Raw genomic sequence first — 26,990 nt, forward strand, 5'->3', positions numbered from 1 at the left:
AAAAGGCATGTGAATTACCCAACATACCTTGAACATTGTTGATGCATCAGAATTTGCTCCCTGCATCTATGAGCTTTGCCCTGCACTGCAATGGTTCTCCATACAGGGGGGTCGTGGATAACTCAATTACCAGCTAATACTGCCATCTAGTGTTCATTGCTATACATTTCATTTTAGATGGGAATGTTTGCAAATACATTTCAAAAAGAGCACAAATCTAAAAAATGAATAAACTCCAGCCCAACAACTTCAAAGGCTCCTCGGCACCAATGAAGAAACAGATTACTTTTCCCCATGTCAGGATGGTGTGTTGCTTGAAGGGAACATGGAGGCAGGGGGGATGTCCTGTTGTTAATGATAAATAATCCTGTGCATCAAATATACTCCCACCATTAACATCGGATGGTAGAATTAAAAAGGGAGATATACTGAAAATCTAAATAGAAAATGTTGGAAATAAGCAGTAGACCAATGAGCAATCATGGAGAGAGAAAAATATTCCACTTTCTATTTATTGGTTAATCTGCATCTTCTGTACATCCATTTTATAAAAAACAGACCAATGTAAGAGCAAATATTTTTCTTAATGTGTGCATATAACACATACATTTTATTGGGAACTTTTGTATAAAACTATTAATATTCAAATATAGTGACATTGTATTTACAAAGAACAACTGCATTTCTTTATCTAGTTGCAGACAATTATGCTTTATATTAGTTTTGTTTAGAGATACAGCTGGAAACAGGCCCTTCAGCCCAGCGAGTCCGCACTGACCATTGGTCACCCGTTCATATCAGTTCTATGTTATCTCATTTTCGCATCCTCTCCCTACACACTTGGGGCAATTTACAGGGGCCACACTGGCACGTCTCTGGGGTGTGGGAGGAAACCGGAACAGCTGGAGACAACCCACGCGGTCACATGGAGAATGTGCAAACACTACATAGACAGCAGCTGAGGTCAGGATCAAACCCAGGTATTTAGACTGCTTCAGACTGGAAAAGGGTCTCGACTTGAAACATCATCTATTCCTTCTCTCCAGAGATGCTGCCTGTTCTGCTGAGTTACTCCACCATTTTGTGTCTACTCCCTCTGAAGATTACACCATCACCCCAGAGGAATTTTTCAGCCTCCCTGTTCTCCACCTGTGACTGTTTAGAGACTGTGATTGGCCGTCTTAAAATGTTTTATGCATCAGTGGTTATAGACAGTATGTATTAGCATCATTGCACCAGCCAATGAGCTGCAGTAAGGATGGGATATTGCACATGAATAGTCTCACAGCGAACAGTCTCTTGTATTGCAGGCAAATTTGACCTACCCAGAAAAACAGAAGAAACAGAATGCAGCAACCTCTCCCAATAAAAGCAGGGAAATGTCTCCAGTTGAGGAGAGTGACCCTACAAATGACATGCTTAAAAGCCACTGCCAGCAGTGCTTAGTTAATAGAGAAATTACCTAATCATTTCCAGTATGGCTGGGAATATCACTTAAAGATACAGAGCCATCTTAAAACTCACTCCATCACCCATTCCAATGCATGACAGTGGTAACAAATAATTGTTTCTTTTAAATGCAAAAAAAACTGCATAAGTTAGTACTGGAAATGATTAGGTATTTTCTCTATTAAAGTCGATGAGTTATCACTTGGGAATGCCATGTATTTGCTGAAGAGCAGCGTTGTACTCTCTGGTGCCTGCAGGCTGACAGGGATAGTGCTTATGACTGGAAGCCGGGCAGTTGCAGGAACCTGGACATTCTATGCAATGAGGATTTGGAGGTGTCTGGTTCACTGCTTCGCCTGTGAGGGACGTCTTGCTGTGTCCTTTTCCGTGCAAGCTCTTCCTCCAGGATCTGCACAGATAGAACAACCACAGTCAGCTTCAGTGAAGGACAAGAACTGATCAATTGTGTCATTCAGCTCCTCAAGCCTGTTCTAATAGTCAGTGACATTTTGGCCAAACAATAACCCATATATGGACAGGACGACGTGTACATAGACCATAGCCCATCAAGTCTACTCCACCATTCAATCATGACTGATCTATCTCTTCCTCTTAACCCCATTCTCCAGTCTCCTCCCATAACCCTGGACACCCATACTTATCAAGAATCTATCCATCTCTGCCTTAAACATATCCATTGACGGCCTCCACAGCATCTGTGGCAAAGAATTCCACAGATTCACCACCCTCTGACTAACGAAATTCCTCCTCCTAAAAGTGATGATTTAAAGAGGGAGTCTTAGATTATCATTCCATTTGAACAAAGACCTCTTGGGCCATCATTAGATCAAGAATGAGACTTTTCATAAAATAGCATAATTCGACAATGGTTGAGACTAAGACATATAAACAAAATAAAAATTGTACTCAATATTGAATTTTGACTGCCTACCCTTTTTGTAAACTATTATTTACAGTCCCTTGTTTCTCTATTGAATTCTACAACTTCAGGAACTTAATTTCTCAATCTGCATCAGACATCCATTGCATTAGTTGTTTGGTGTGATAATGAAAACCAAAGAATGGCTTTTTTGGCTTATGAATGGCAGATTGGAGGTTTGAAGTGGGATCCAGCAGCAATCTCCAACCCAAAAGCTGTATCCCTCCTTTCAACATTTACCTCTTTGCGAGACGTAAGACGGTCATTCCATTCCTTCAGCTCCATCATGTGTTCCTCATCAAGTGCCGTTAGTTTTTCTTTCTCACAATCCACCAGAAGATGCAACTTCTCGTTCTGGTAAGAGACAAAATAGTGTAGTATCTCAACATTTATCTGGTTCACTTAGAACTTTAATTTAAATGTGGTTAATTTTTCTGAAAAGTTGGGAATCAGTAGTTTATACTTCTATCCTTCTTGACCATGGGTTAGATTCTAATGCCACTGAGCTCCCGAATTCCAAATGCCAACAGTGTCAACAGTTTGGTAACTTTTAATTTGCAATTCAAGTATTGAAACACAAAAGCTCTCCAAAAGATGCAGCCACCAATGATTTGGCACTGCCAAGACTAGTAACTATCCTTCAAGCAATAATATCTGTCTTGAAACAGCGCAGTCCTGGCAGTGAAGCTATTTAGATGCTTAATGCTTTTAGATAAGGAGTTCAAGAATGTTGGTACAGTGACAATGAAAGAACTTCAAAATACTATTCAGAAAATTAAAATCATGAAAGGCTTTGATAGAGTGGGTACAGAGAATCCTTCCACTTTTGGAGGTGTCTAACTTGAAGCCAAAAATATAAAAGTCTTCAGGAAATCTAAAAGGGAGTTCAGAAGAAACTGCCCTAGCCAAAGAGCGATGAGCAAGTGGAACTTTCTCCCAGAGGAACTGGTTGAGGTGATTAGTATAGACACACTTCATGGGAGTCTGGACAAGGGAAAGAGGGAGATGAGCTAGAGAGCTGTACTGATGAATTCACATGAATGGAAAATGGGGTGAGGTTCAACTCAAGTGCATCGTAAATCCCAATATACGTTGGTTGGAGTGAATGGCCTATGTGCCTTCTATCTTATGTAAACCTGTGTAAAATTGTGTACAGGAGGGGGTTCCTATTCTGACAGATTCTTTATCCTTTTGCTATTCTCAGTCACACTTTGCCTCCCTCCCCTTCTTATCCCACACCACATCTGCTTCAGTCTCTATCTGACTGAAGTGTAGGACCTGGAAGAGAAGTAGATGTGAAGATGCTGCAAGCCTCTGGCTAGACCTAGCCTGGAGGTATAGATAATTCAGCAAGGTGGTGAGCTACCTGGAGCTGCTGTAGTTCTATATAGTTGTTCTCACTCTGCTTCAGCCGATCCTTGACATGAGCTTCGTGTATTTGCTGCTGGTGCTGCTTGTCTGCTTTCTGTCGAGCTTCTTCCTGGGCCATGAACTGGAGAGAAATCACCACCATTAACTAACAATGCTTTTAGTTCAGCAACATCAGCAAGGAATCATCATCTTATGGGTAATCTCCGACTGTAGATTTCATGTTCATAAGTTATAGGAGCATAATTAGGCCATTCGACCCATCAAGTCTACTCTGCCATTCAATCATGGCTGATCAATTGTTCCCTCTCAACCATATTCTCCTGCCTTCTCCCCATAACCCCTTGTATTCACATTATAAGGCAAAGTGCAAAGTGGACTGAATAACCTGTTTGATGAGCTCTCTTTGCTCCACGGAGCTAATTGCTCGGTTCTTCAGGCTCTGTTTGAACATATTCAGTCTGGTCTTGGCTTCGTTGCGTTGCAGTTTTGGCAGTCGAGCCCGCTCCTGTGCTTGCTGGCTCTTCAAATCTTCCATGAGGCAGTGGTGATCGTGGGACATTCTCTCCTTGTCCTGTGAAAAGGATGGAGAAAACAGCTTATTACACAGAGAAATTTAACATTATGGAAATTAAGAAAAGCTTGATAATAGAACAGTACAGCACAGCAACAGGCCCTTCGGCCCACAATGTTTGTGCTGAACATGATGCCAAATTAAGCAGATCTCATCTGCCTGTACAAGATCCATATTCCTCTATTCCATTCACTTCCATGTGCCTATTTAAAAGCCTCATAAACATCACTATCGTATCTGCCTCCACCACCATCCCGGGCAGCGCGTCCCATGCCCCCAATACTCTCTGTATAAAAAAATCATGCCCCACACATCCTCCATTAAACCTCACGCCCCCTCACCTTATTACTATGTCCTCTAGTTTTGAACATCTCCACCCTGGGAAAAAAGATTCTGACAGTCTACCCCAGCTATGCCTCTCATAATTTTCTACACTTTTATCAAGTCACCACTGAACCTCCGACAACCATCCCTTCATTTTGATGTCTTCAACCATTTTTGTTATCTGCATGGGCTGTATGAAATTCTAGTTCCAAGGAAACCTAATTTCCTTTCTGGTCTGGTCATAATAGGAATAGAAGAGATGGGGCATGAGAAGATCATTCAACTGCTCATGCCCATCTGCCGTTTACATATTCCTGCTGTGAGCACATGTGGTTCCCCCAGGAGCACTGTTCCATCGTTCAGTCAGATCATGGGTGATTCTTTTACCTCAGAGCCATTTCCTTCCAACACTTTTTGTTTTGACATTGGCAGCCATTCAGGTTTAAACTGATCAATTAACACACGCAGGCACATACGCACACACACACACAAACACACATGAACACACACACACACAAACACACACACACGCACACACAAGCAAAATGCACTGCATGTTGAAAACAAATAAAATGAAGAGAATGTTGGAAATATCATTTGTCATGTAGGCTCTCTTTCATGCCCTTTTCCTTTCCTTTCTCCCCCTTATGCACAACTCTCCCCCCATCTCCAGCCCCTCCACCCAAAAGTTTAAAATCTTGAACCTCTTAGGGTTTTGACAAGATATGATCAACTGAAATATTAATTTATTTTCTCTCTCGACATGCATTACTTGACATGTTGAGTAACTCCAGAATGTTTAAGTGTTATCACTAAGACTCACAGACAAACACATGTACAGATATACATACTTAGGAAAGGTGACCTTAGCATGTAGATCTGCACCTTAGCATGCAGATTTTAAATGTGATTTTCACTCACCTTTTCATGTCTTTTCATCAGCTGTAGTCTCTGTAGTGAGAACTGCTCCTTCACCTGTTGCTTGAACAGGTAATATTTTTCATTGAGATGTCGCTGCTCAACGTCCCAGACCACTCCTTCACGGTCTAATGTTGAGACCAGAGACCAAAGGTGTAACAAAAGACAACCAGCCTGTTAAATGGTGCCTTTGGCACGGCAACATTTTACAGTGTTGTTGAAAAAGTCACAAAATTGAGAGAGAGCAGTAATATTTTAGCCTTGATGTTTTAGATCTCTGTGGAGGTGGTGCTGATAGAGAAAGAAGGAGGATTTGCACTTCCAATGTTACGTGTAAAAAAAACCCAGAAACATTGGCAGATCAGTCAGCAGAAACAATTAGTGTTTCATGTCTGGAATCCTCTGTTGCAATGCAAAAGAGAGATAACAAGTTTACACAGAAAAGCTGGAGAAACTCAGCGGGTGCAGCAGCATCTATGGAGCGAAGGAAATAGGCAACGTTTCGGGCCGAAACCCTTCTTCAGACTGATCAGGGGTGGGGGTGGGTGGGGACAAGAAAGGGAAAAGGAGGAGTAGCCGGAAGGCTGGAGGGTGGGAGGAGACAGCAGGGGAGCTGAGGAAGGGGAGGAGACAGCAAGGACTAACAGAATTGGGAGAAGTCGATGTTCATGCCCCCGGGATGCAGACTCCCCAAACGGAATATGAGGTGCTGTTCCTCCAATTTCCGGTGCTGCTCGCTGTGGCCATGGAGGAGACCCAGGACAGAGAGGTCGGAGATGGAGTGGGAGGGGGAGTTGAAGTGCTGAGCCACCGGGAGGTCAGCTTGGTTATTGCGGACCGAGCGGAGGTGTTCGGCGAAACACCTCCGCTCGGTCCGCAATAACCAAGCTGACCTCCCGGTGGCTCAGCACTTCAACTCCCCCTCCCACTCCATCTCCGACCTCTCTGTCCTGGGTCTCCTCCATGGCCACAGCGAGCAGCACCGGAAATTGGAGGAACAGCACCTCATATTCCGTTTGGGGAGTCTGCATCCCGGGGGCATGAACATCGACTTCTCCCAATTCTGTTAGTCCTTGCTGTCTCCTCCCCTTCCTCAGCTCCCCTGCTGTCTCCTCCCACCCTCCAGCCTTCCGGCTACTCCTCCTTTTCCCTTTCTTGTCCCCACCCACCCCCACCCCTGATCAGTCTGAAGAAGGGTTTCGGCCCGAAACGTTGCCTATTTCCTTCGCTCCATAGATGCTGCTGCACCCGCTGAGTTTCTCCAGCTTTTCTGTGTAACCTTCGATTCTCCAGCATCTGCAGTTCCCTCTTTAACAGAGATAACAAGTTAGCTGAGAAGATGGGCAAGGGGTGGGTAGAGCAAAGAGAACATCTCTGGTACATTACCACATGAGTAATTGACGCAGTATGAATAGCAGTTAGGAAGAGATTATGTGTCAGAAGGAACTGCAGATGCTGGTATACACCGAAGATAGGCACAAAATGCTGGAGTAACTCAGTGGGCCAGGCAGCATTTCTGGAGAGAAGTAACAGATTATGCTTCCTTATCTGTGTGATGTGCTGGAGGCCAGGTTATATAAATTGAAAAAGAAAAACTGAGCTGAAATGAAGTCAAACGGTAATAAGAAATTAGTTATCTTAAATTGCAGAATTTGATATTGAATACTGAAGGCTACGATGTTGAGGTTGTGGTGATGTCCTCACATTTAAGTGGGCCTTATTGCAGATGAAGATCAGCATGGGAGTGAGGTGAGGAACTCAGGCAGTTTGCAACAGGCAGTTCCAGTGAATCAAACGCACCTACTCATCGGAGCAATAACCCAATTTGAGTTAAGTCTCTCTCATGTACAGGCACCATGCTGTGAACACTGGACTGAAAGAAATCCAAGTGAATCAGTTCACCTGGAAAAAAGCTGGTTAGCCCTGGATGGTGGGAAGGGAGGAGGTGAAAGGACAAATGTTGTATATCTACGGGAAGATCAATAAAAGCTCTGAAGTTCTATCATGCAATGTTGACTTGGCATCAGTCAAGGAAGAACTCATGGTTTCAAGGCCAAGTTATATATTAATTTGTTAATGCAATGATGTTAAATCTCTGACAGGCAATATACAGTGGATTTACAGATGGTCTGAATACAGTTAAACTGGAGCTCTCACCTCTCTTAAGTTGTTGCACTTTCATCAGCCGCTCAAAATCAGTGGAGGATATTTTTGACTTCCGCTGCTGAACAATCTTTTGTAAGGCCTCGTTGAGCTTCTGCTGTTGTTTCTGGATGAATTCCTGATCCTGGGTGAGAAGGAAACATATCCCAAAGTGATTTACGGTGTATTGTGATGTTAGTTACTGTCATAGAGTGGAGAAATATTAACACAAAATGGGTACAATTATCGATTTTAAAGATTTCACACTTTAGGTTGTTAGTGAGAACAGAGCAAGGGTGAGGTGTGAAAAATAAACCGAATCACAGCATAACATAGAAACATAGAAATTAGGTGCAGGAGTAGGCCATTCGGCCCTTCGAGCCTGCACCGCCATTCAATATGATCATGGCTGATCATCCAACTCAGTATCCCGTACCTGCCTTCTCTCCATACCCCCTGATCCCCTTAGCCACAAGGGCCACATCTAACTCCCTCTTAAATATAGCCAATGAACTGGCCTCAACTACCCTCTGTGGCAGAGAGTTCCAGAGATTCACCACTCTCTGTGTGAAAAAAGTTCTTCTCATCTCATGGTTAGAGAGAAAATTGTAAATCATAATCATGCTGAAGGGTCTTCGGATACAGTACAAACAGCACAATGTTCAGTGGTTTTATACGCAGTAGAAAAGGGTGGATGGGAAAACATTACGTCATTAATTTCAGAGGGGAAGTGGATAAATATCCTGGATAAAAAGTTTTCAAGGATGTGGAGGAAATGCAAGGGAATGGGAGTGACAGCATCACCACTTTGGAGCCTAAAACACTGATAAAGATCACAAAGTCTGTGCGCTGGATGCTGCAATCTTCGTCCACAATGACTGCATTGGCAGTGGCCTTATCATGGTTTAGGACATGATCATGGCATGGGCCTGAATATGGCACAATACCCAATCATGGCACCCTCTAAGTTTTGGCATTGGACCTGATCCTGGGAAGAGGCTCAAACATTAGCACAGAGCCCATATCCGATAATTGTCCCAAACATGGGGCCTGATGGCAGCATGGGGCGCTATCAGGTTGTTTCACACTAGGGAGGCCCCATTACACAACGATTTATTGCCACAACACTGATTTCCTCCCCAGCTCCATTGCCCAAGTCCCTCTCCATTTCCCACCCTCTCAGTTACGTCTCTCTACAGCCACCACTGAGAAACTATGATCATGGGTTTCTGCTGCACCAGTTTGTAGCATAATAAACTGGTAAATCTAAAAACAGAATATCCCTCATTAATAGAAATAACTCTTAACATAACGGCAATGTGAGGATACAACAAAGCATCAGGAAATATAACAGTTTTAAAGGAACACCACACATACATACAATATTTAACAATACTGACCAAAAGCAGCATGAGAATTAGATAGCAACCATAGCTTATGTGGGTGCTGAATGTGGACATGTAAGTTATTCTCCACCACTTTTCAAGGAGAGACACTGGTGCTACAATTTCATAAAGTCAGACATCCCATAGTAGCAATTATTTTAGTGCTCCCAAAATGGATGAAATCCATTTCCGAGACAAATTCAATATGCCTGGAAAGGTTTGAGGGGGCAATGACAAACTCACAGTACAGCTAGCCTAGTTGATGTTGATGGCTGCTCATAGTATATCAAAACATAAATAAACTGTTTTTAAACACATCTTACTTGCTTCTTATCCTTCATTGTCCGGCGCTGCTTTGTTAACTCTTTTGCTTGTTCTGCTTTTAGCCGTTTTGCCTCGTTTTGCAATAGGTTTGTGTATTCCATTTCCAGCCGATCAATGGTTTGTCTACAGTTTCGCTCCATGTTCTCGATCTCCTGGTCATAGTACTGTTTCTTGTTCTACTCACAAATTAATGATACAGGTAATTTGCAGAGGTTTCCTGAACATTTTTATATGGTAATAAAGTATACACTGTACCATCATTTCCCTATTTGTTCCACAAATAATGACATTCTAAGGGCTGGCCCCATCAATATTAACTGTCCTCCCCTCTCCAAGTCTAATCAATAAAAGTTAATGTACTTAAAAGTTGATGTACTCTTGGGATTTTCCCTTGTCCCTTCCCTTCGTGAAGCACGGTGGAGTATATATCCCAGTCAGCATCAATGGTGCAGAAGTGGAAATGGTTGAGAGATTCAAGTTCCTTGGCATTAATATTACCTATGATCTGTCATGGACCAACATCATTGACATGGCAGCCAACACATCTACTTCCTGAGGAGACTGAGGAAATTCGGTATGTCTCCAATGACTTATACAAATTGCTTCAGTATGCAAGTATGCAAGAAACCATACTGTTGGGTTGCGTGACAGCTTTGTTTGGAAACAGCTCTGCTCAAGACTGCAAAAAATTGTAGTTGTAGATGTAGCCCAGTCCATCACTCACACCAGACTTCCCACCATTAACTCAATCTACATTTCACGGACGCCGTCTCGGAAAAGCAGTTAACATAATCAAAGATTTGTCCAAAAATGCTCATTCCTCCTTCCTGTTCTTTTCCAACAACTTAGGCATCTGAATTTGAATGCCAGCATAACAATGTGGACTTTACCTTCCATTAATAAGCTGGAACTGGAAAAAATCCAAATCAGGTTCAGTAATGGTGATTACAAAATTATTGCATTATTGTGATAACGCAGTTAGTTCACAAACCCATTTTAGGTGCTGGGAAGATGTATGTCAGAATGACATAGTTATTTAACACCCTTGTGATGCACAAATATACAAGCAACTATAACATTGAAACAGGCTCTTGAACCCTAGTGATGCTGGCACCCATCTCCATACAAGGAAATACTTCTAAACTGCTTTACTCGTTTTGTTACCCCCATCCTTTCACTCCTGATATAATACCATCCTTACCATCATTTCCAGTTCGATTTGTCGGAACATTTGCTCCCTCTGTTGCTGCAGCTTCAGGTCGAGCTGAGTTTGGGCTCGCTGTTCCTCCTTCTGCAGCAGTCGAAGTTCCCGGAGTTCCTGACGTCTGTAGAAAATCCCTCAGATCAACTAAGCCTCACGCATTTTAACACAGATCTATGTCTGACAGTGAGGGTGAGGAAACAGCATAGTGTGGGTGTGTGATACAGGGTCTTGTGTAGGTTGACTGGCTAACGCCATCCAAATCAGATAGGTGGCAGGAAATGAGTAATGATGTGAATTCTAACATTTCCTTCACTGATGAAAATCACCTCTAAATCCAAACAGAATTACAATTGTGGGATATGTGACACAGAACAGGCCATTCGGCCCAATCACCCTGTGCTAGTATTAATGCTCCATTCCAGCCTCCTCTCATTCATTATCTTACTCTACCATTATCCCCCCCCCCTTTTAATTTCTCCCTCATACTCGTTAACATGTCCACATCACAGGATACCCATCACTAAACGAAAGAACAACAAGTGGACAAACAACAGCTTGTTGAATGAAATTCCAGATTTCCACCTCCCTTTGTGTGAAGAATTGCTTTCCGAGCTCATTCTTAAATCGCTTGGCTCTAATTTTAAGATTATGTTTGGTTTTCCTCCTCCTCTGAGTCATGCAAGTGAAGGTGAACCACTGGATTTTGGGGAAACATAATAACCAAACCCGTCCTGGGTCACTCTCTGACATCTGAAGGTATGAGCGATGAGATAAATGATCTCAGTCAGAGGTGTAGGCTTCTAACTCTGGACGCTTTTGGAAAGAGGATGTGGGGAGGATAGGGATGGAGAGAAGAGTCCAATCGATGATGAAATGGATGCAATTGGAATTGCAGTCAACTATTACCTGGCTGACCGCATGTCCTGGTCTTTCTTGTCATCCTTGCCGACGACCTTCGATGTTGTGACACTGACTTCTACTCCATCTACCACAAACGTTCGGGTCTTCTTTAATGTCATTCGCTGTGCTGGTCTGGCCTGGAACACAAACAACACTCTGTTCCTCTCACCATAAATGTTGTGACAGGCTGAAAACATACAGCACATGTTATTTAGGATGCCTCCAGTCCATAATAATTAGCTTTGCATTAACCATTTAAGCTCTATGTATTTAGTGGTCTGCCATGTTCTGCACTTGCTTTCTCTCTCTTGTGAAGTGTTTCGCACTGAACCCCAGTAATAGACTGCAATGTTAAGAATGAAATAGTCAAATCAGAATATTACATACCCCTTCTTCATACTCTTCAAACTGCCCCTGGAAATAAACAAATGAACGGTATTCAAGATGTCACCAAATAGTGCATAAAAAGACAATATACGGTTAAAAATGTGATTTAAGAAATTAAAATGTAATAAATTGAGGTACCTGTTTATGAAATACATCTTCAGTGCAAGGATGCAATGTATCTGATTCAACATCTTCAATGGCACGTTGAACTCTCCTTTCTCCAACCTCACCCTCCAGTGATTGCTGATCTAAAGGTAGTCCGACGTCAAAAGAATGACATGTTGTACTCTCCACTTCTTGCAGCTCTATGGTTTTTGTGCAAATGTCTGGCTCTGTAATCTTAAAAAATAAAAGCAAATTATTTATTTTTTTGTATTATTTATTGTTACTTTTAAGTTAATTTGCTGCTTTTCTGGTCGAAAAGGGTTGGGCCGGCTCTGAAGAAGGGTCTCGACCCGAAACGTTACCCATTCCTTCTCTTCAGAGATGCTGATTGTCTCGCTGAGTGACTCCAGCATTTTGTGGAGCAACATTTACCTATAGCAACATTGACCATGTTCAAAGTAAATCATACAAAATCTGAAATCGAGAAAGGTGCCATGGAAAAGCATTTTCTATCTATTTACTTTCAAACGGCTAAGAACAAAAACTGATCTAGTGGATATTAGCTGTTTCCATGAGAAAATAGCCTGGTAGCCTGGCATTCATTTGTAAACTCTACCTTATTTTGAGGAACTGTGGATGTGTCATTGTCCTGGTCACCAGCAGCATCTTGAACAGATGTTCCTGACACATGATTGCCGTCCATCTGTTCTTTCTGGCTGTGCACCTCCTGTCCTCTCTGGTTTTCACATGGTTCTTCCTTCTTCTTCCCAATGTCACCATTTGCAAAGCATTTCTCTAAAAGTTCACCTGGAGGTTTCAGCTTTTCAGAGGTGTCACGTCCATCTGCAAATTGAGCAGAACCTTCTCTGGTGAAAGAACTATCTCCCTGCGGTTGGGGTAGTGTGACATCTAGCTTGTGATCTGTAGCGTTACTGACCTCACAACCCCTTTCATCTGCTACTATCAGGTCGATCAGTTCATTAACAACACAGATTGCTATGGCAACAGTATCATTTATTTCCTTTTCTTCTACTAGACAGGTAACTTTCAGCAGTGTGTTGTCCTTGCCGACTGCTTGAGTAGTGTTAGTTGTATTTCCAGCAGTGTGTGGTGCTACAGATTCTTCACGTTCTAATTTTTGCTTATGTTCTTCAGTCTTGCGGCTTTCTTTATTAGTGTGTAGAACCTCTGTTCTCTCTGTTAATGGCTTTGTTTTATTCATTTCTGGAAATGTTATCAAGTGGTTTTCTGACTCTCCGCACTGCATTGAATTTACAGAAAATGGGCTCTCACAAGCAGGTTCGCCATTCAGCCTTTCTGACTGGTTTGTTGACTCGCCATTTAAAATCACAAAGTTGTATGCTATTTCCTTTGACTCTAACTCTGTGCTCCTGGATAGTGATAACCTTGAGTTTTCATCGACCTTTATTATATTTTCTGGTATCTGTACAGCACCATTATTAACAGGATAATCAATAGTTGAAAAAGATTGAGAAATTGTCTTATTTTTCTGAAGATCCTGCTTATTTTCTGTGCACAGCTTGGAAGTATCCATTACTTCCACGTCAGAAGAAGTCTCACATTTCATATCACAAGTCTTGTGATCCTTCACTACAGATGCATCAACCTTTACGGCTACCAGAGAATGGACGGCAATTTCTTGCTCTGCTGACTCAGCATTGGTTTCTTCAAATGTTTGACCTGTTTCTGCTTCTGCTGGGCTCTCCTCTGGAAGCACAATATTTTGTTCCAATATTGTGGAATCTTCCATTTCTACAAGCTTTGCAATTGATTCTGTGTTTCCAGTTGATGTGTCGCCCAGTGTCCTGAGCACTTCAATCCCAGCCTCTCCAAATGGTGGCACAACTTCAGTTTCTGTCAGGCCCTCTTTACTCAAAGTTGATGCATCAGTGGATTCTGACCCTATCTTCTCATTGATTATCCTAATCTCATCTGTTGGTGTGACACTGGGCATCGTCGGACTACAGTCTTCACACATGGAATGTACCTGCTCTTTCACATCAGTCTCCAGGTCTTTGTTCTCCATAGGTTCACATTTGTCAGTAATAGTTTCTGGTTGATCATTATTTTGTTCTTTTTCACTTATGTTGCCATTATTTTCCTCTGGTTGTATCTCTGTTGGCTCTTCCAAATGTATCAGGAGCTCATTCTTTGTGATTTCCTCACCTCTATTAACATTGACCACCAGGTTAGATCTTGCATTTGGCGTTTCTAAATAAATCCCCTCATCTACCACAGTCAGTTGCTGTTGTTTAAATGCTTTGCAATCCACAACTACGTCCACTCCCTTGCTATCATCCGAGTTCTCTGTTGATTCAGTAGCTTTGCTTTTATCTTCTTCTGCACTGCTAAAGTCTGCAGTGACACCATGGCCAACATGTCCAACACCGTTTGGCTCTTCCTCCAACAAAGCCTTGGTGAATTTGATTGACTGTTCCTCCTCCTCATTCAGCGTATTACTGGAACCGTGATCATCTGTAGAGATCTGACAGAAAAATAAAGTCAGCACACCACTTGAAGAAGTAGGAACCACATTCCTGCAAATGCACAACACAGCCATTAACATCTGGAACATTACCCAAACCCATGGCTGGGTGCCATGTAATAGAAAACTACTGGGTGACTTCAAGATTAAATTTAGCGTTCTATGTTTTTGTTTTGTGAAGAGAGAAAAGAACAATTGAGTTTATGGTGTTGGTAGTAGTTTAATGAGAACTGTATATTGAAGCTGATAAAGTGGTTGGATTTTGGGCTATTTTGGGGCCAGAGATCTGTGATGGCTTTTGCCATAGTTACAGCGTAAGGGTCACATTGAAAGGTACCACTTCCCTACTGTTGGACGATAAATAGAAAGCAGCTGCCACCAATCACTCTTGGACACTTGTTGGCATCCAAGTTTGGAACATGTTGAACTTGAGTCTGGTCTCCTGAATGGCCTTGTGGTTGTAGACACAAAGTCAGGAAAGGAAGATAAGGATACATATAATATTCCATTTGCAAGCTGGGGAAAGTGGCTGTCTTTAGCCAGGAACACTCAAGAATAGATATAATATTCCATTTGCAAGCTGGGAAAGTGGCTGTCTTTAGCCAGGAACACTCAAGAATAGTACCTCCTGGTCTTCATCCTTCCCTTCTTCAATCTCCTCCATTACTTCTGCCTTGGCTTCGGCAATCAATTCTCTGATTGGTTTGTTGCTTGAAACAGAAGCCACAAATGGATGCTGAAAGAAAGACACGTTTTAATGGACAGAAGATCCAAGGAGCTGAAACCATCCAACTGCTCCACAGAATCCTTGACTATCATGGAGAAAGTAACAACCTTTAGATGCTTGCCCTTCACAGATAGCCACACGATCAGGGTAATTCACTATGTGGGACTTTTGTCAGTGTCAGATTCACAGCAATTATTGGGTGCAATGACTTGTGCTGAGAAATATCTCATAGCTTTCTTTAATCCCAGAGGAGCACGTCCATATTTATGCCCATGGTTTTATATTTCAGCTTTTCCTCTGTAACTTCTTATTTTACATCCCGTCTTTGCTCTGTTTCATGTTGCATCTATTTCCAAGTGTGCTCTCTGTATGTACTGGCCTCATGACATTTTACTACAAATATTAATATTGGGTTATTATTGACACGTGTACTCAGATGCAGTGAAATGCTTCTGTTTGTATGATAACAATCACATCAGACAATACTATCCATGAATACAATCAGGTCATACACAAGTAAAAGTACTTTACTGGCAGGAGGCTATATAAGGAAAATAGAAGATGTTATTGAGTTTTCATATATAAAGGTAATGCTTGTTTCATTGATTTATTTAAGATGAAGCCACATGAAAAAGAAAGGAAGAGAGGGTCACATTAACAGAATGGGAGCAGGTTTGCACGGAATGTAAATATTGGTATGGATTTTGCTCCCATTTTTGAGCTGCCAAATGTCACCATAAATTATTAACTTCCCCCTTATCTACTTCACAAAACAACTTAAATGGAGCAAAAAATAGAGTGCTTCACTAATGGTATGCCTGGTTAGTTGCTGCATTAAATGGGGGGAAAGCAAGTGAATGAAAGAGTGAATAATTTACTGAAATTCTGTCAACTGAAGCCAGCAGGTCTGTGATCAGTGGTGAACATTTTGCCTGAAGAAAGTCAAGCTGTACAGGGTGGTGGACATACACACATGTGGGGAATAGTAGGTGACTGTGTGACTCAACCCTATCAATAACAAACTCAAAGATAAAACATGGGAACAACAAAAATCTAGTGATCACCTGCAGAAGCTGCTTCACGCACCATCGAACATCTGTATTTTTATTCAAAGCTTTTCTTAAGAAGTCTTTAAAGTTTAACGACCTGAAAATTGAATAGTTGAGAAGTTAATTTTTAGAAAGTGAGAAAGTGAGAAATTGGTAAGAAGCCGAGTCAATATTGCCCTTTTACACTGATGAAAATATATTCCTTCTCTCCCTATATAGTTTAACACTATCACTTTATATTAAAATTAATAATTCAGCAAGCTTGTAGCTCCAAAGGTGCCAGTGGCAGGTTTTCTGGATTATTGGATGTTATTTTTATAAATATTCTGATACATTTTTTTAATATAACACAAATGAACTCGGTAAGTTTAAAGGGATCCCAGCGGGAGACAGGGAACTGGGGCCAGCTGAGTTGAAAGGCCGGATGGCAAACATCACCTGTTGAGCCAGATGCCAAAGTATCACAATTTCAAAATAGTCACATAACGGATTAATATAGTTTTATTGTATTAAATCCACTGCTGCTCGGAATTGTTACAGTGAGAAAAGATGCAAGGGTTTGCCAGTTACCATTGGGAGGGGAGTGCCAGAGTCGGAGGTGGAGCTTTTGTGATCTTGAGGAGAACCCTCGTTGGGTTGAGTTCATGGTGAGGAGGTTCCATCTCAGCCAGCTCCAGGAGTGTAATTCCCAGAGACCAGACATCAGCCTTGTGATCGTATGGTGCATCTTTTGTGGTTTCACACAGGATCACTTCAGGAGCCATCCTAAACAACAGAAAGACAAATTGTGAGTGTAATATACTGCTTATGTTCATCATTGGCAACAGTGAAGAATCAGTTCTATTCAGTGAAGAACTCTCAGAATTCTTTGTTATTGCAACTCCATTTCAGACCAAGGATAGCCACAACCAAACATACATAATGTGGGACTAGTGTAGATGGGTCGTGTTGGTCGGTGTGGGCAAGTTGGGCCGAAGGGCCTGTTTCAATGCTCTGTAACTCTATGACTATGATGCAGGAAGCAGTGAATGTTATGTACATAAACCAAACTCCCTCAGAGAGGAATGGTGAATGCTTACGCAGTGATATACTGCAGTTTAATTATCCAGTGACACATGACATGGAAAATCCTGGAGCACGTATGATTCAAACTTCCTTCACTATTAATAATTTGTTTGAAGGTCATTAATGTGAGGCGGATTCATCAGAGATCAGGTAAATACTTCTGACCAGATAAAAATTAGCACCAGCACAGGTTTACAATTATGTAGCACCCTCAGAGTGATGCAAACATTTAATGCAAACACGCTAATTTGAAAAACCAAGATTTCATAAACAAGTGTCAAGGGGCAGACAATTTGTTTCATTCAAGTTCGTGAGGGATGAATTTGTTCAAGAACTTCTACATTCTTCTTCAAAATAGTACCGTGAAATCTTGTCCTTGTACTCATTTAATTGTTGTCCTGGTAAGTTTTATTGTTTGTATAACTTCTTTACACCTAGCCCACAGATAACAATGAACCGTTTACTTCATCATCATTATTCTTTTGAATCTTTCATTCATTTGTTCTATATTTCGCTACACCACCATCTATATCTCTCTTTTCCCTAATCCCTGACTCTCGGTCTGAAGAAGGGTCTCAACCCAAAACGTCACTTATTCCTTTTCTCCGGAGATGTTATCTGACCCGCTGAGTTACTCCAGATTTTTTGTGGCTACTACTGTCAGCATGGTGGCTCTAATTATCTTGGTTGAAGGCAGATCTGAAATCTGAGCATTTGGTCACTATCCAGGGACTCTGCTGACAACAGTGAGCAGTGCCTAGTTTTATATTCGAAAAGAGGCCACAGGAATCTTGATGGTTATCCCAAATTTTCAGGAGCAATGGGGAGGTAGCGACTTGGGGGAAATGGGGAGAAAGGAATAGAACCTACCAATAAGGTGTCCCAATAAATGATGTTCTCCGTTGGTTGGTCTGGGAATTGTTTGCCGACACTCCAAAATCAGCTGGGAAGGAGAAGGAAATAACGATAATTCAAACCTAATTTTCAGCGTAGTTAGCATTTAAGTTTAGAGATATATCGTGGAAACAGACCCTTTGGCCCACCGAGGCCATGCCAACCAGCAATCAATTGTGCACTAGTTCTATCCGACACACCAGGGGAACCTACAAACATTCACATCTTTGGAATGTGGGAGGAAACCGGAGCACCTGGAGGAAACCCAAGTGGTCACAGAGAGAACTTACAAACTCCATGCAGACAGCATCCAAAGTCAGAATCGAACCCAGGTTTCTGATGCAGTAACACAGCAATTTAAATGCTGCACCATTGTGCCACTGGTTAGCAAAGGTTACTAACTGAAGGCAACTAACTCTTTCCTTCACTGTGTTTTAAGTTAACCACATTCTGGGTCTATCAAGGTCAGACATTATTAAACAGGCACTTAGTTTAATGGGGAAATAGAACCAATTTTTCTTACCTAGTTTAATGTCTCCCTCCAGAGTCAGAAGCACATTACCGGCTTTCAGGTCGCGGTGTATGATCTGGTTGTTGTGGAGATAGTCGAGTGCTTCAAGCATCTGCCTGCAGATAACACGAATCTGTGGCTCTGTCAGTCCTCTCTCCAACTCTGCACCGAACCAAACCAAGGTGAGACCAATAGTGGCCATTAATATTTCAACATAAATGAACGCCTGCCACTCATTGGAATCTTCCTCTCTAAATTTAGGCCAGATCAGAGTAGCAGTGTTACATCCTTACAACCGACTTCTGATGTTGTTTACTGCCATGCAACTGGTATCCCTTCCAAAGTTAAAGGTTTATGGTACCCTACCATATCTTTATTTCCCCTCTCCCCTGACTCTGTCTGAAGAAGGGTCTCGACCCAAAACGCCACCTATTCCATCTCTCCAGAGGTGCTGTCTGTCCTGCTGAGTTATTGCAGAATTTTGTGTCCATCTGAGACCATGCCCAGTTTATGCTGTGAGCATCCCTAAATGGTGACATGACCACACAGTGGAACTGCCAATCCTATAACAGAGCATATCAATGTTGCTGGTGCTTTATTCAATATACAGAGCCCATGGAACTCTTTCCAGGAATCCGCCACGTTTAGGATTAGAAGGCATTAACTGGATGTTGGGGGGGGGGGGGGGGGGGGGGGGGAGGTGGGCGGCAAGATAATTAGATTTCATTTCTAACTTTACTCACCCAACATTATCGCATCTACGGCACCCCCAGCGCAGAACTCAGTTAGAATCTGCAACGTGAAAGAGTGGGATTAGGAGATTGGGGTGTATCACATTGCTCAGATTTACATTACAATGCAGAGCTTGGGAAGCATGTGGAGCTCACTGCCTATTTTAAAGGCTGAAATAAATGTCGCATGCATGGAAATGAGGTGTTGGACCAGACCCCGATAGTTCTGTCCCCAATTGGTATTGTTGTTCATGGTCACCACACACCTGGTTGTGTGCATATGGATGGTCTACTTTGCTGGGTCTAAGAGCATTTGCTAGTCTAAAAGCATCTCTCAGCTTGGTCTCTAACAGCACAGTGAGGAGGTCATGTCCACTAACGCACCCTGGACAACCATTGGAAAACCTTCAAAGCCAGAGTTGGGTCTCTCCACCTGTAGAACCTATAATTGAATATTAAATACCTTTGATATTTTTGGGCAGTACAGTGGCGCAGTGGTAGAGGTGCTGCCTTACAGCGCCAGAGATCCGGGTTCGATCCTCACAACGGGTGCTGTCTATATGGAGTTTGTATGTTCTCCCCGTGACCTGCGTGAATGTTCCCCAGGTGCTCTGGTTTCCTCCTACACTCCAAAGATGTACAGATTTGTAGGCTAATTGGCTTGGAATAAATGTTAATAGTCACTAGTGTGTGTAGGATAGGATTAGTGTGTGGGGATCGCTGGTTGGTGCAGACTCAATGAGTCAAATGGCTTATTTCCACACTGCATCTCTATAGTTAACTAAACTCAACCTGGCACAGAATCCAATGGGTAATTTCTCAGCAATATACTGTGGTGTCCTCACAAGACTGCGCTCTATGGGGAGACTAACAGCAGAATGAATTGTCAGATGTGGCCTATTGAGTCTAACTCTCAGTAGAGCCAGAGTCATACAGTATGGGTACAGGCCCTTCATCCCAACTTGCCCATGCCAACTAACATGCCCCATCTACACTAGTCCCACACCTCCATTTGGGCCATATCCTTCTAAACCTATCCTATCCACATACCTGCCCAAATGTTTTTTAAACATTGTGATAGTACCCGTCTCAACTACCTCCTCTGACGGCTGATTCCATATGCCTACCATCCATAGTGAAAAACAAAAATTGTCCCTCAGGTTCCTATTAAATCTTTCCCCGCTCACTTTAAACCTATGTGCTCTGATTCTTGATTCCCTTACTCTGGGCAAAATACTCTGAACATTTACCTTATCTATTCCTCTCATGATCTTAGAGACCTCTATAAGATCTTATACACCTCTATAAGATCACCAGCGCAGGAGACCCGGGTTCAATCCTACGGGTGCTGTCCGTACATTCTCCTTGTGACTGCGTGGGTTTACTCCGGGTGTTCCGGATTCCTCCCACATTCCAAAGACTTGCAGGTTTGTAAGTAAACTAGCTTCTGTAAAATGTGCCTTGTGTGTAAGATAGAACTAGTGTATGAGTGATTGGTGGTCAGCATGGACTAGGGCTTGTTTCCACACTGTATCTTTAAACTAAACTAAACTAAGAACCTGCATATTAAAACCATCCTAGTTGAGGGAAGAGCAGCCTGAGTTGCTGTCACAGAATGTGAACTTCTGAAGTTTCATGGAACAGAGTGTGATTGGCTTCTTTATTAAGCGTTGCTTCCTTGTATTGGATGCAACATAGTTAAAAGCCTGCCCTGTTTTGCTGCTAATATATCTGTCTTTCACCCATAATGGTTTGTTGTAGTCACTGGTAAGTGCACCAAATTAAATCTTGAAAGTGAAACAAAACTATGAATTGGCAGATCTCAGTGTTATTGCTGGAGTATTTCTGATACTGTAAAAGCTGGTGCTTATCTACTTTAGGAAGCTGAAGCACCAGTAGCTTAGTAGCTCTCTCTTCCATTTGTAACTCACCCAAAGGCTGTTGTCATAGTAGAAAGCATCGAGCAGCTTGACAATGTTGGGGTGATCACAGGAGCCCAGGATGCTAATTTCCACCATGTAATCTTCCAACTCATCCTCATTCAAGGAGCTTATCACCTTGGCAGCTGCAACATTCCCAGTCGCCTTATTCAGTGCCTTTGAAGCAGAACATAAAATATAAGAAACATCAGTTTCAGCCACACAGTACCAAGTCATTATTGTGAATATGCTGGATAACCTCACAAACTAACACATCATTATTCAACATTTCCACCAGCTACAATGTGATTCCACCACCAGTCCAGTCTTCTCCACTCTCTCCAGATTTCCTTAGAGGTTCACTCATCCCTCATCACCCATCCCAACCCCCCCCCCCCCCCCACCCTCTCCCCTTCCCCCTCCCCTCACCTCCATCCAGGGACCTAATCTGCCCATCCAGGCGAGAAAGAGATTCACCTGCACTTCCTCCAACCTCCTCCATTGCTCGTTTACAACCCAATTAAAAGCAAGATGAGACATCTAAACTAGTCCCATTAGGCTGAGCTTGGCCGATATCCCTCTAAACCTTCCCTATCCACCTTTTTAACAGAAATAACAGAATTTGCTTTCTCCATTCTTGATTTATTACGACGATATTTTTTTAGGCTCATATAAATAAAAAGGTTTTAAAAAATATATGTTGATGAAATTGAGATCAAATCTATGGGGTTTTTTTTCATTGGTAGAACCTAACAGTGTAATTTAGTTTGCATATTGAGTAATAGAGGAATCTTCTCTAAAATGTTGGCAGACCAGGAGAGCGGGGAACTGACCTTGTCCCAGCACAGAAGCTACACCTGTTGTGTTGTGAACAACAGGCTGCAGTCAGCCTCTGCTTCTGGTGTTGCCCTTCCCGCAGGTGTGTGGGAGGAAGGTGTTTAGTTTAGAGATACAGCCAAAGATCTTAGAGAAAACCCATGCATGTCATGGGGAGAATGGACAAACTCTGTACAGACAGCACCGTAGTCGGGATTGAACCCGGGTCTCTGGTGCCGCCAGTCCTGTAAGGCAGCAACTCTACCGCTGCACCACTGAGCAGCCCTCGAACCACCACTCTGAAGTGGTGGCTGAGAGTGTTCACTCTCTACCGCTCTGAGCTTGGAATGAATCACACAGATGTGGACAAGGGGGTCACCATGCAAATCACAATTCCATGTAGCTTCAAATACTGCCTCAATTGACACTAGGCCAGAAAATCATATCTTCCTCGATGTCTCCACATCAGCACTTAGTTGCCATGCTTATTGCTTACCGTTTCAACTGCCCTTCCACACTCTAACTTAACGCCCACCGCACATACCTGACATTGCCGTTGAACCTGTTGACAAGGCTGATGCTGTTGTGGTTTGGCAAATTGACCTCTACTTTACAGATGCAGAACATGAAACCTCATTACTTCCCCTGGGCCATGATGCCACCACAGAACGCCAGGCCATTGACTCCCACTCAGTCACTGATCTAATTTCCTTTGAAGATCATCCCTCCACAGCCACCCACCCTACTCACCCCAAATCTGCACAGCCTACTTCTACTTTGTTCCAGTGATCCACAAACAGGATTGTCCAGGTTCTCGAAGATAGACACAAAACGCTGGAGTAACTCAGGAGGACGGGCAGCATCTCTGGAGAGCAGGAATAGTTTTGGGTCGAGACCCTTTGTCTAGGTACTCGATTGGTTCACTCTTCCTATCCCAAATAACTCCTTTGAATCCCACTTTGCCTCTCTTTCCTTGCCTAGTTTCCTCCTACCTTCATCCACAATACTTCTTGATGCCCTTCACCATTTCAACATTTTCCAGTTGATTGACCCCACTCAACACGGGCACTTTCATAAGATCACCCCTCAGCCTCCTGCACTCCTAGGAATAAAATCCTAGTCTGTTCAACCATTCCTTACAGCTCAGGCCCTCAAATTGTGGTAAAATACTCGTAAATTAACTCTGCACCCTTTCCAGCTTAACAACATCTTTTCTATAAGTGAGTGACATAAACGTGGGCTCTTTGTGACTGAGGCAAACTATGCAGCTTAGTATTGGCTGTCCACATCCAGTTCAACAATGCTACCTGCAGCACCTTCTGTGTACAATAGTTAGCTAAAAAGCAATCATAAATGAAGTACAACAATTAACAATTGAACAAAAGTCAGAATCTGGCATTAACCCTTTCCTACACAGAGGCAACCAAGTGTTACTTTTGCTTTGTTTGTTAATGTGAGTAGGTGTCGAGAGGTGAAAGAAGAGACTTTTCCTGTTAGTTCCAATGACATTTTAAAGCTATGTTTATTTTTAGCATATTTTGATTCTGATTCTTAACCCACTCCCAAAACTAACTGCAACTAGGTCAGTGAGCTTTAAGAATTGAGTGTAAGTTGGCACACTCTCAATAGGGCAATCTTAAATTAAGGTAACTCGAGCGAGTGTCGGTATTAATGCCTAATGGGGAGAAGGTGCAAACAGGGAGTAAGAGACTATTTGGCACGCAGCTTACTCAGATTTAGTGTCTGAGCACAATATGAGAACCCTACATAATGTGCCAGTAAGAAGTGTCGTGAGTTGAGCAGGGCGACTTTGATAGAACTGCTGAAACTCGGAAGTGGCTGTGGTTTTATTCTTTCTGACAAACATCTGACTGAATTCTTAGTTAACTATTCAGAGATAAAGCGTTTCTCTGCTGCTTGCTCATTTGGCATTTGCAATAAATTCCACTGGATAAACTGTACGTTTACACAGAGACACAAGATATTGCAGATAGTAGGATCCAGAGCAAACAAATTGCTGGAGAAACTTAGGGGATCTGTGGAGGGAATAGACAGGCAATGTTTTGGGCCGACTCAGTGAGTCAGACAGCATCTCTGGAGAAAGGAATAGGTGACTTTTCAGATCAAAACCCTTCTTCAGAACACCAGGTTCAATGAGGAAGGTGACAACGAGGCATACAATCCGTAAAATTAATCAGGAGGACAGTAAAGCTAGTTGGAGGACTGAGGAGGAACAGAGAAAGAGGGTTCACAAAAATGCTGGAGAAACTCAGCGGGTGCAGCAGCATCTATGGAGCGAAGGAAATAGGCAACGTTTCGGGCCAAAACCCTTCTTCAGACTGAAACATCACCCATTCCTTCTCTCCAGAGATGCTGCCCGTCCCGCTGAGTTACTCTAACATTTTGTGTCTATATATTATACATAATAAATTTGCCTTGATAGAAGATTGTCCGAAGATCAGAGAACAAAGGATGTTCTAGGACATCTCTGTCTGGTGAGTTTAGAAATAGAAGCCATTTTCTCACAGTGAAGGATTGCCCATGTTGGACTAAGATGAAGAATTATTTTGCAATCCAGAGAGATGTAACTCTTTGGAGTTCACCACCTGGAGGCAGTCCTTGAGCAGATTCAAACCAAGATCGATGGGAAGTTGAAGGGAGCTGGGAGTGAAGAGAGGACCAGAAGTAGAGAAACCTCTCTGGGCATCAGTCTCAGGGGACTGACTGATGGCTGACTCCTGCTGTGACCACTATGTACGCTTGCCCCAGACATTTAATGAACAAGGTACATGGCCGAAGAAGTCAAGCACAAAGTCTGAAGAAGGGTCTCGACCCGAAACGTTACCTATGCCTGTTCTTCAGAGATGCTGCCTGACTCGCTGAGTTACACCAGGTTTTTGTGCCCATCTTCAATGTACATGGCTTCCTGAGTCTCCTAGACCTTCCATTAAATTAACTAGCCATTCAGCAGATAGGAGTATTTTTTTCAGCCCAACACTATTTTTCGCCAATGGAACTATTTTAAAGCAGCCACTCACTCACCCACACATACACCCGCTCATTGACAATGCCGCCGTGATGCTGAGGATGTGGTTTGGACTCCATTATCTTCAAGCGCAAGTGTGGCGCTTGTTCTGCCTTCTTACCTTGAACACTTTGCCAAAGGCTCCATCCCCCAGCTCCCCGACTATCTTCCACACGTCCTCGGGGTCCACTCCTCTCCTCAAGTTTTCAAACTGTTTCACCTTCTTTTTTTCTGGACCCAACTTGAAACGTTTCATGAAACTGAAGAAAGCCATTTGGACCTCGAGGTCGCCCCAGATCCGCCCCGGTGGAAGATCGAACCGAGACGGAGACCTGGAGAGATTTCAGCAACAACCGAGGCAACTTGAGCGAAACATCTCTGGCAGGTACATCAACTCCATGGCTGCGTCCACTTCTGAATTTTCAACAAACCCAGCTGAAACCAGACATGTTTGGAGATAAATACATCAACAAAACATAGTCGTGAATCTCAAGCAGATATCCACTTGGAGGTGACAGAAAAATATCATCTCCGGGTCCTGACTGCGCGGTTTGCACGAGTGCTCTCAGCTCAGCGCAACTGCACATTCGAGCCTGCGGCCGGAAGAGACCAACTCACATCGACATGCAACGAGCGACGCATTTCTGACACACGGCGTTAAAATATACACAGTTCTCCAGAATGGAACTTCATCCCCCCTCTAATGCACGTGTTCAACCCCAAACAGCTCAACTTAAAACAAACTGGCAGCAATTCACATTCAACTGAATATATTTTAACGATAATAACAGGTTTCCCCCACCCCCTCCTTTAAGTTGCAATTACTGATGGCCCCTTGGGTGGCTCCGGTTGAGTTTGGCGTTCAAGGGTTTTCACACGAATCGGTCCCAAAGTGTAATTAATGTTCACAAAAGCTGGGCTTGTGTGTGCAACGGGGCGAGTTGGGTACACTTGGTTCAATGGTACTTTATTGTCACGTGTACAGTGAAATCCCTCTTTTGCATACAATAGACAATATGTACAGGAGTAGACCATTCGGCCCTTCGAGCCAGCACTGCCATTCAATGATCATCCACAATCAGTATCCCGTTCCTGCCTTCTCCCCATATCCATTGACTCCGCTATCTTTAAGAGCTCTATCCAGGTCTCTCTTGAAAGTGTACAGTTCAATGGCAATCCTAATATATATTGGCACATGTATACTTAGTATGAGAGATAGTAAGATAGACCACACTGAGTATGCACACAAGAGTCCCCACGTTTTAGGCGGTCCCTTGTACCCTTCAAGTCCAAATTTTAAAAACATGTTAAAAAAGAGTCTTAACTTTGAACCGCTGTTGTGAGCATCAGGTAACTCAAAGTTTAAAAGTTAAAACAATCTGCAGATGCTGGAAATCAGAAATAACAGCTGAAGATGCATGAAATATCATCATCCTTATGGAGAGACAAACAGAATTTATGTTGGCCTCTAACAACTTTCACTGAACTGGGTGAAGTTCTAAGGCAAATGTGTTTGAGGTTGAGATATAGGCTAGGGGTGGAGAGTTTGTATTATTGATTGAAAGATACAGCGTGGAAACTAGCCCTTTGGCCCACCAAGTCCATGCTGACCATCGATCACCCATTCATACTACTTGTTATTGCACGTTTCATCCACTCCCTACTCTTAAGGCATTTTGCATATTTTCCATTAATTTCTCCTGTACAGTCCGTCTATAACTCTTGTT

At 42.8% G+C, this 26,990-nt stretch overlaps 1 protein-coding gene across 1 annotated transcript; it reads right to left on the reverse strand.

Moving 5' to 3' along the window:
* Positions 1-500: 500 nt before the first annotated feature.
* LOC129713364 (STE20-like serine/threonine-protein kinase) lies at positions 501-26,975 on the reverse strand. The gene is made up of 20 exons (XM_055662364.1): positions 25,385-26,975; positions 21,435-21,599; positions 19,516-19,564; positions 18,785-18,934; positions 18,238-18,310; positions 16,873-17,067; positions 16,318-16,399; positions 15,152-15,262; positions 12,637-14,526; positions 12,054-12,254; positions 11,916-11,942; positions 11,535-11,665; positions 10,626-10,749; positions 9,424-9,600; positions 7,731-7,860; positions 5,577-5,701; positions 4,146-4,331; positions 3,756-3,881; positions 2,630-2,743; positions 501-1,858 (listed from the first exon to the last, which is right to left on the reverse strand). Exons 1-20 carry the CDS (start codon positions 25,535-25,537, stop codon positions 1,724-1,726), a joined length of 4,344 nt encoding a protein of 1,447 aa, XP_055518339.1. The 5' UTR covers positions 25,538-26,975; the 3' UTR covers positions 501-1,723.
* Positions 26,976-26,990: the final 15 nt, after the last annotated feature.

Source organism: Leucoraja erinacea, chromosome 35 (genome assembly GCF_028641065.1).
Source record: "Leucoraja erinacea ecotype New England chromosome 35, Leri_hhj_1, whole genome shotgun sequence".
In the NCBI taxonomy this organism is placed as follows: domain Eukaryota; kingdom Metazoa; phylum Chordata; class Chondrichthyes; order Rajiformes; family Rajidae; genus Leucoraja; species Leucoraja erinaceus.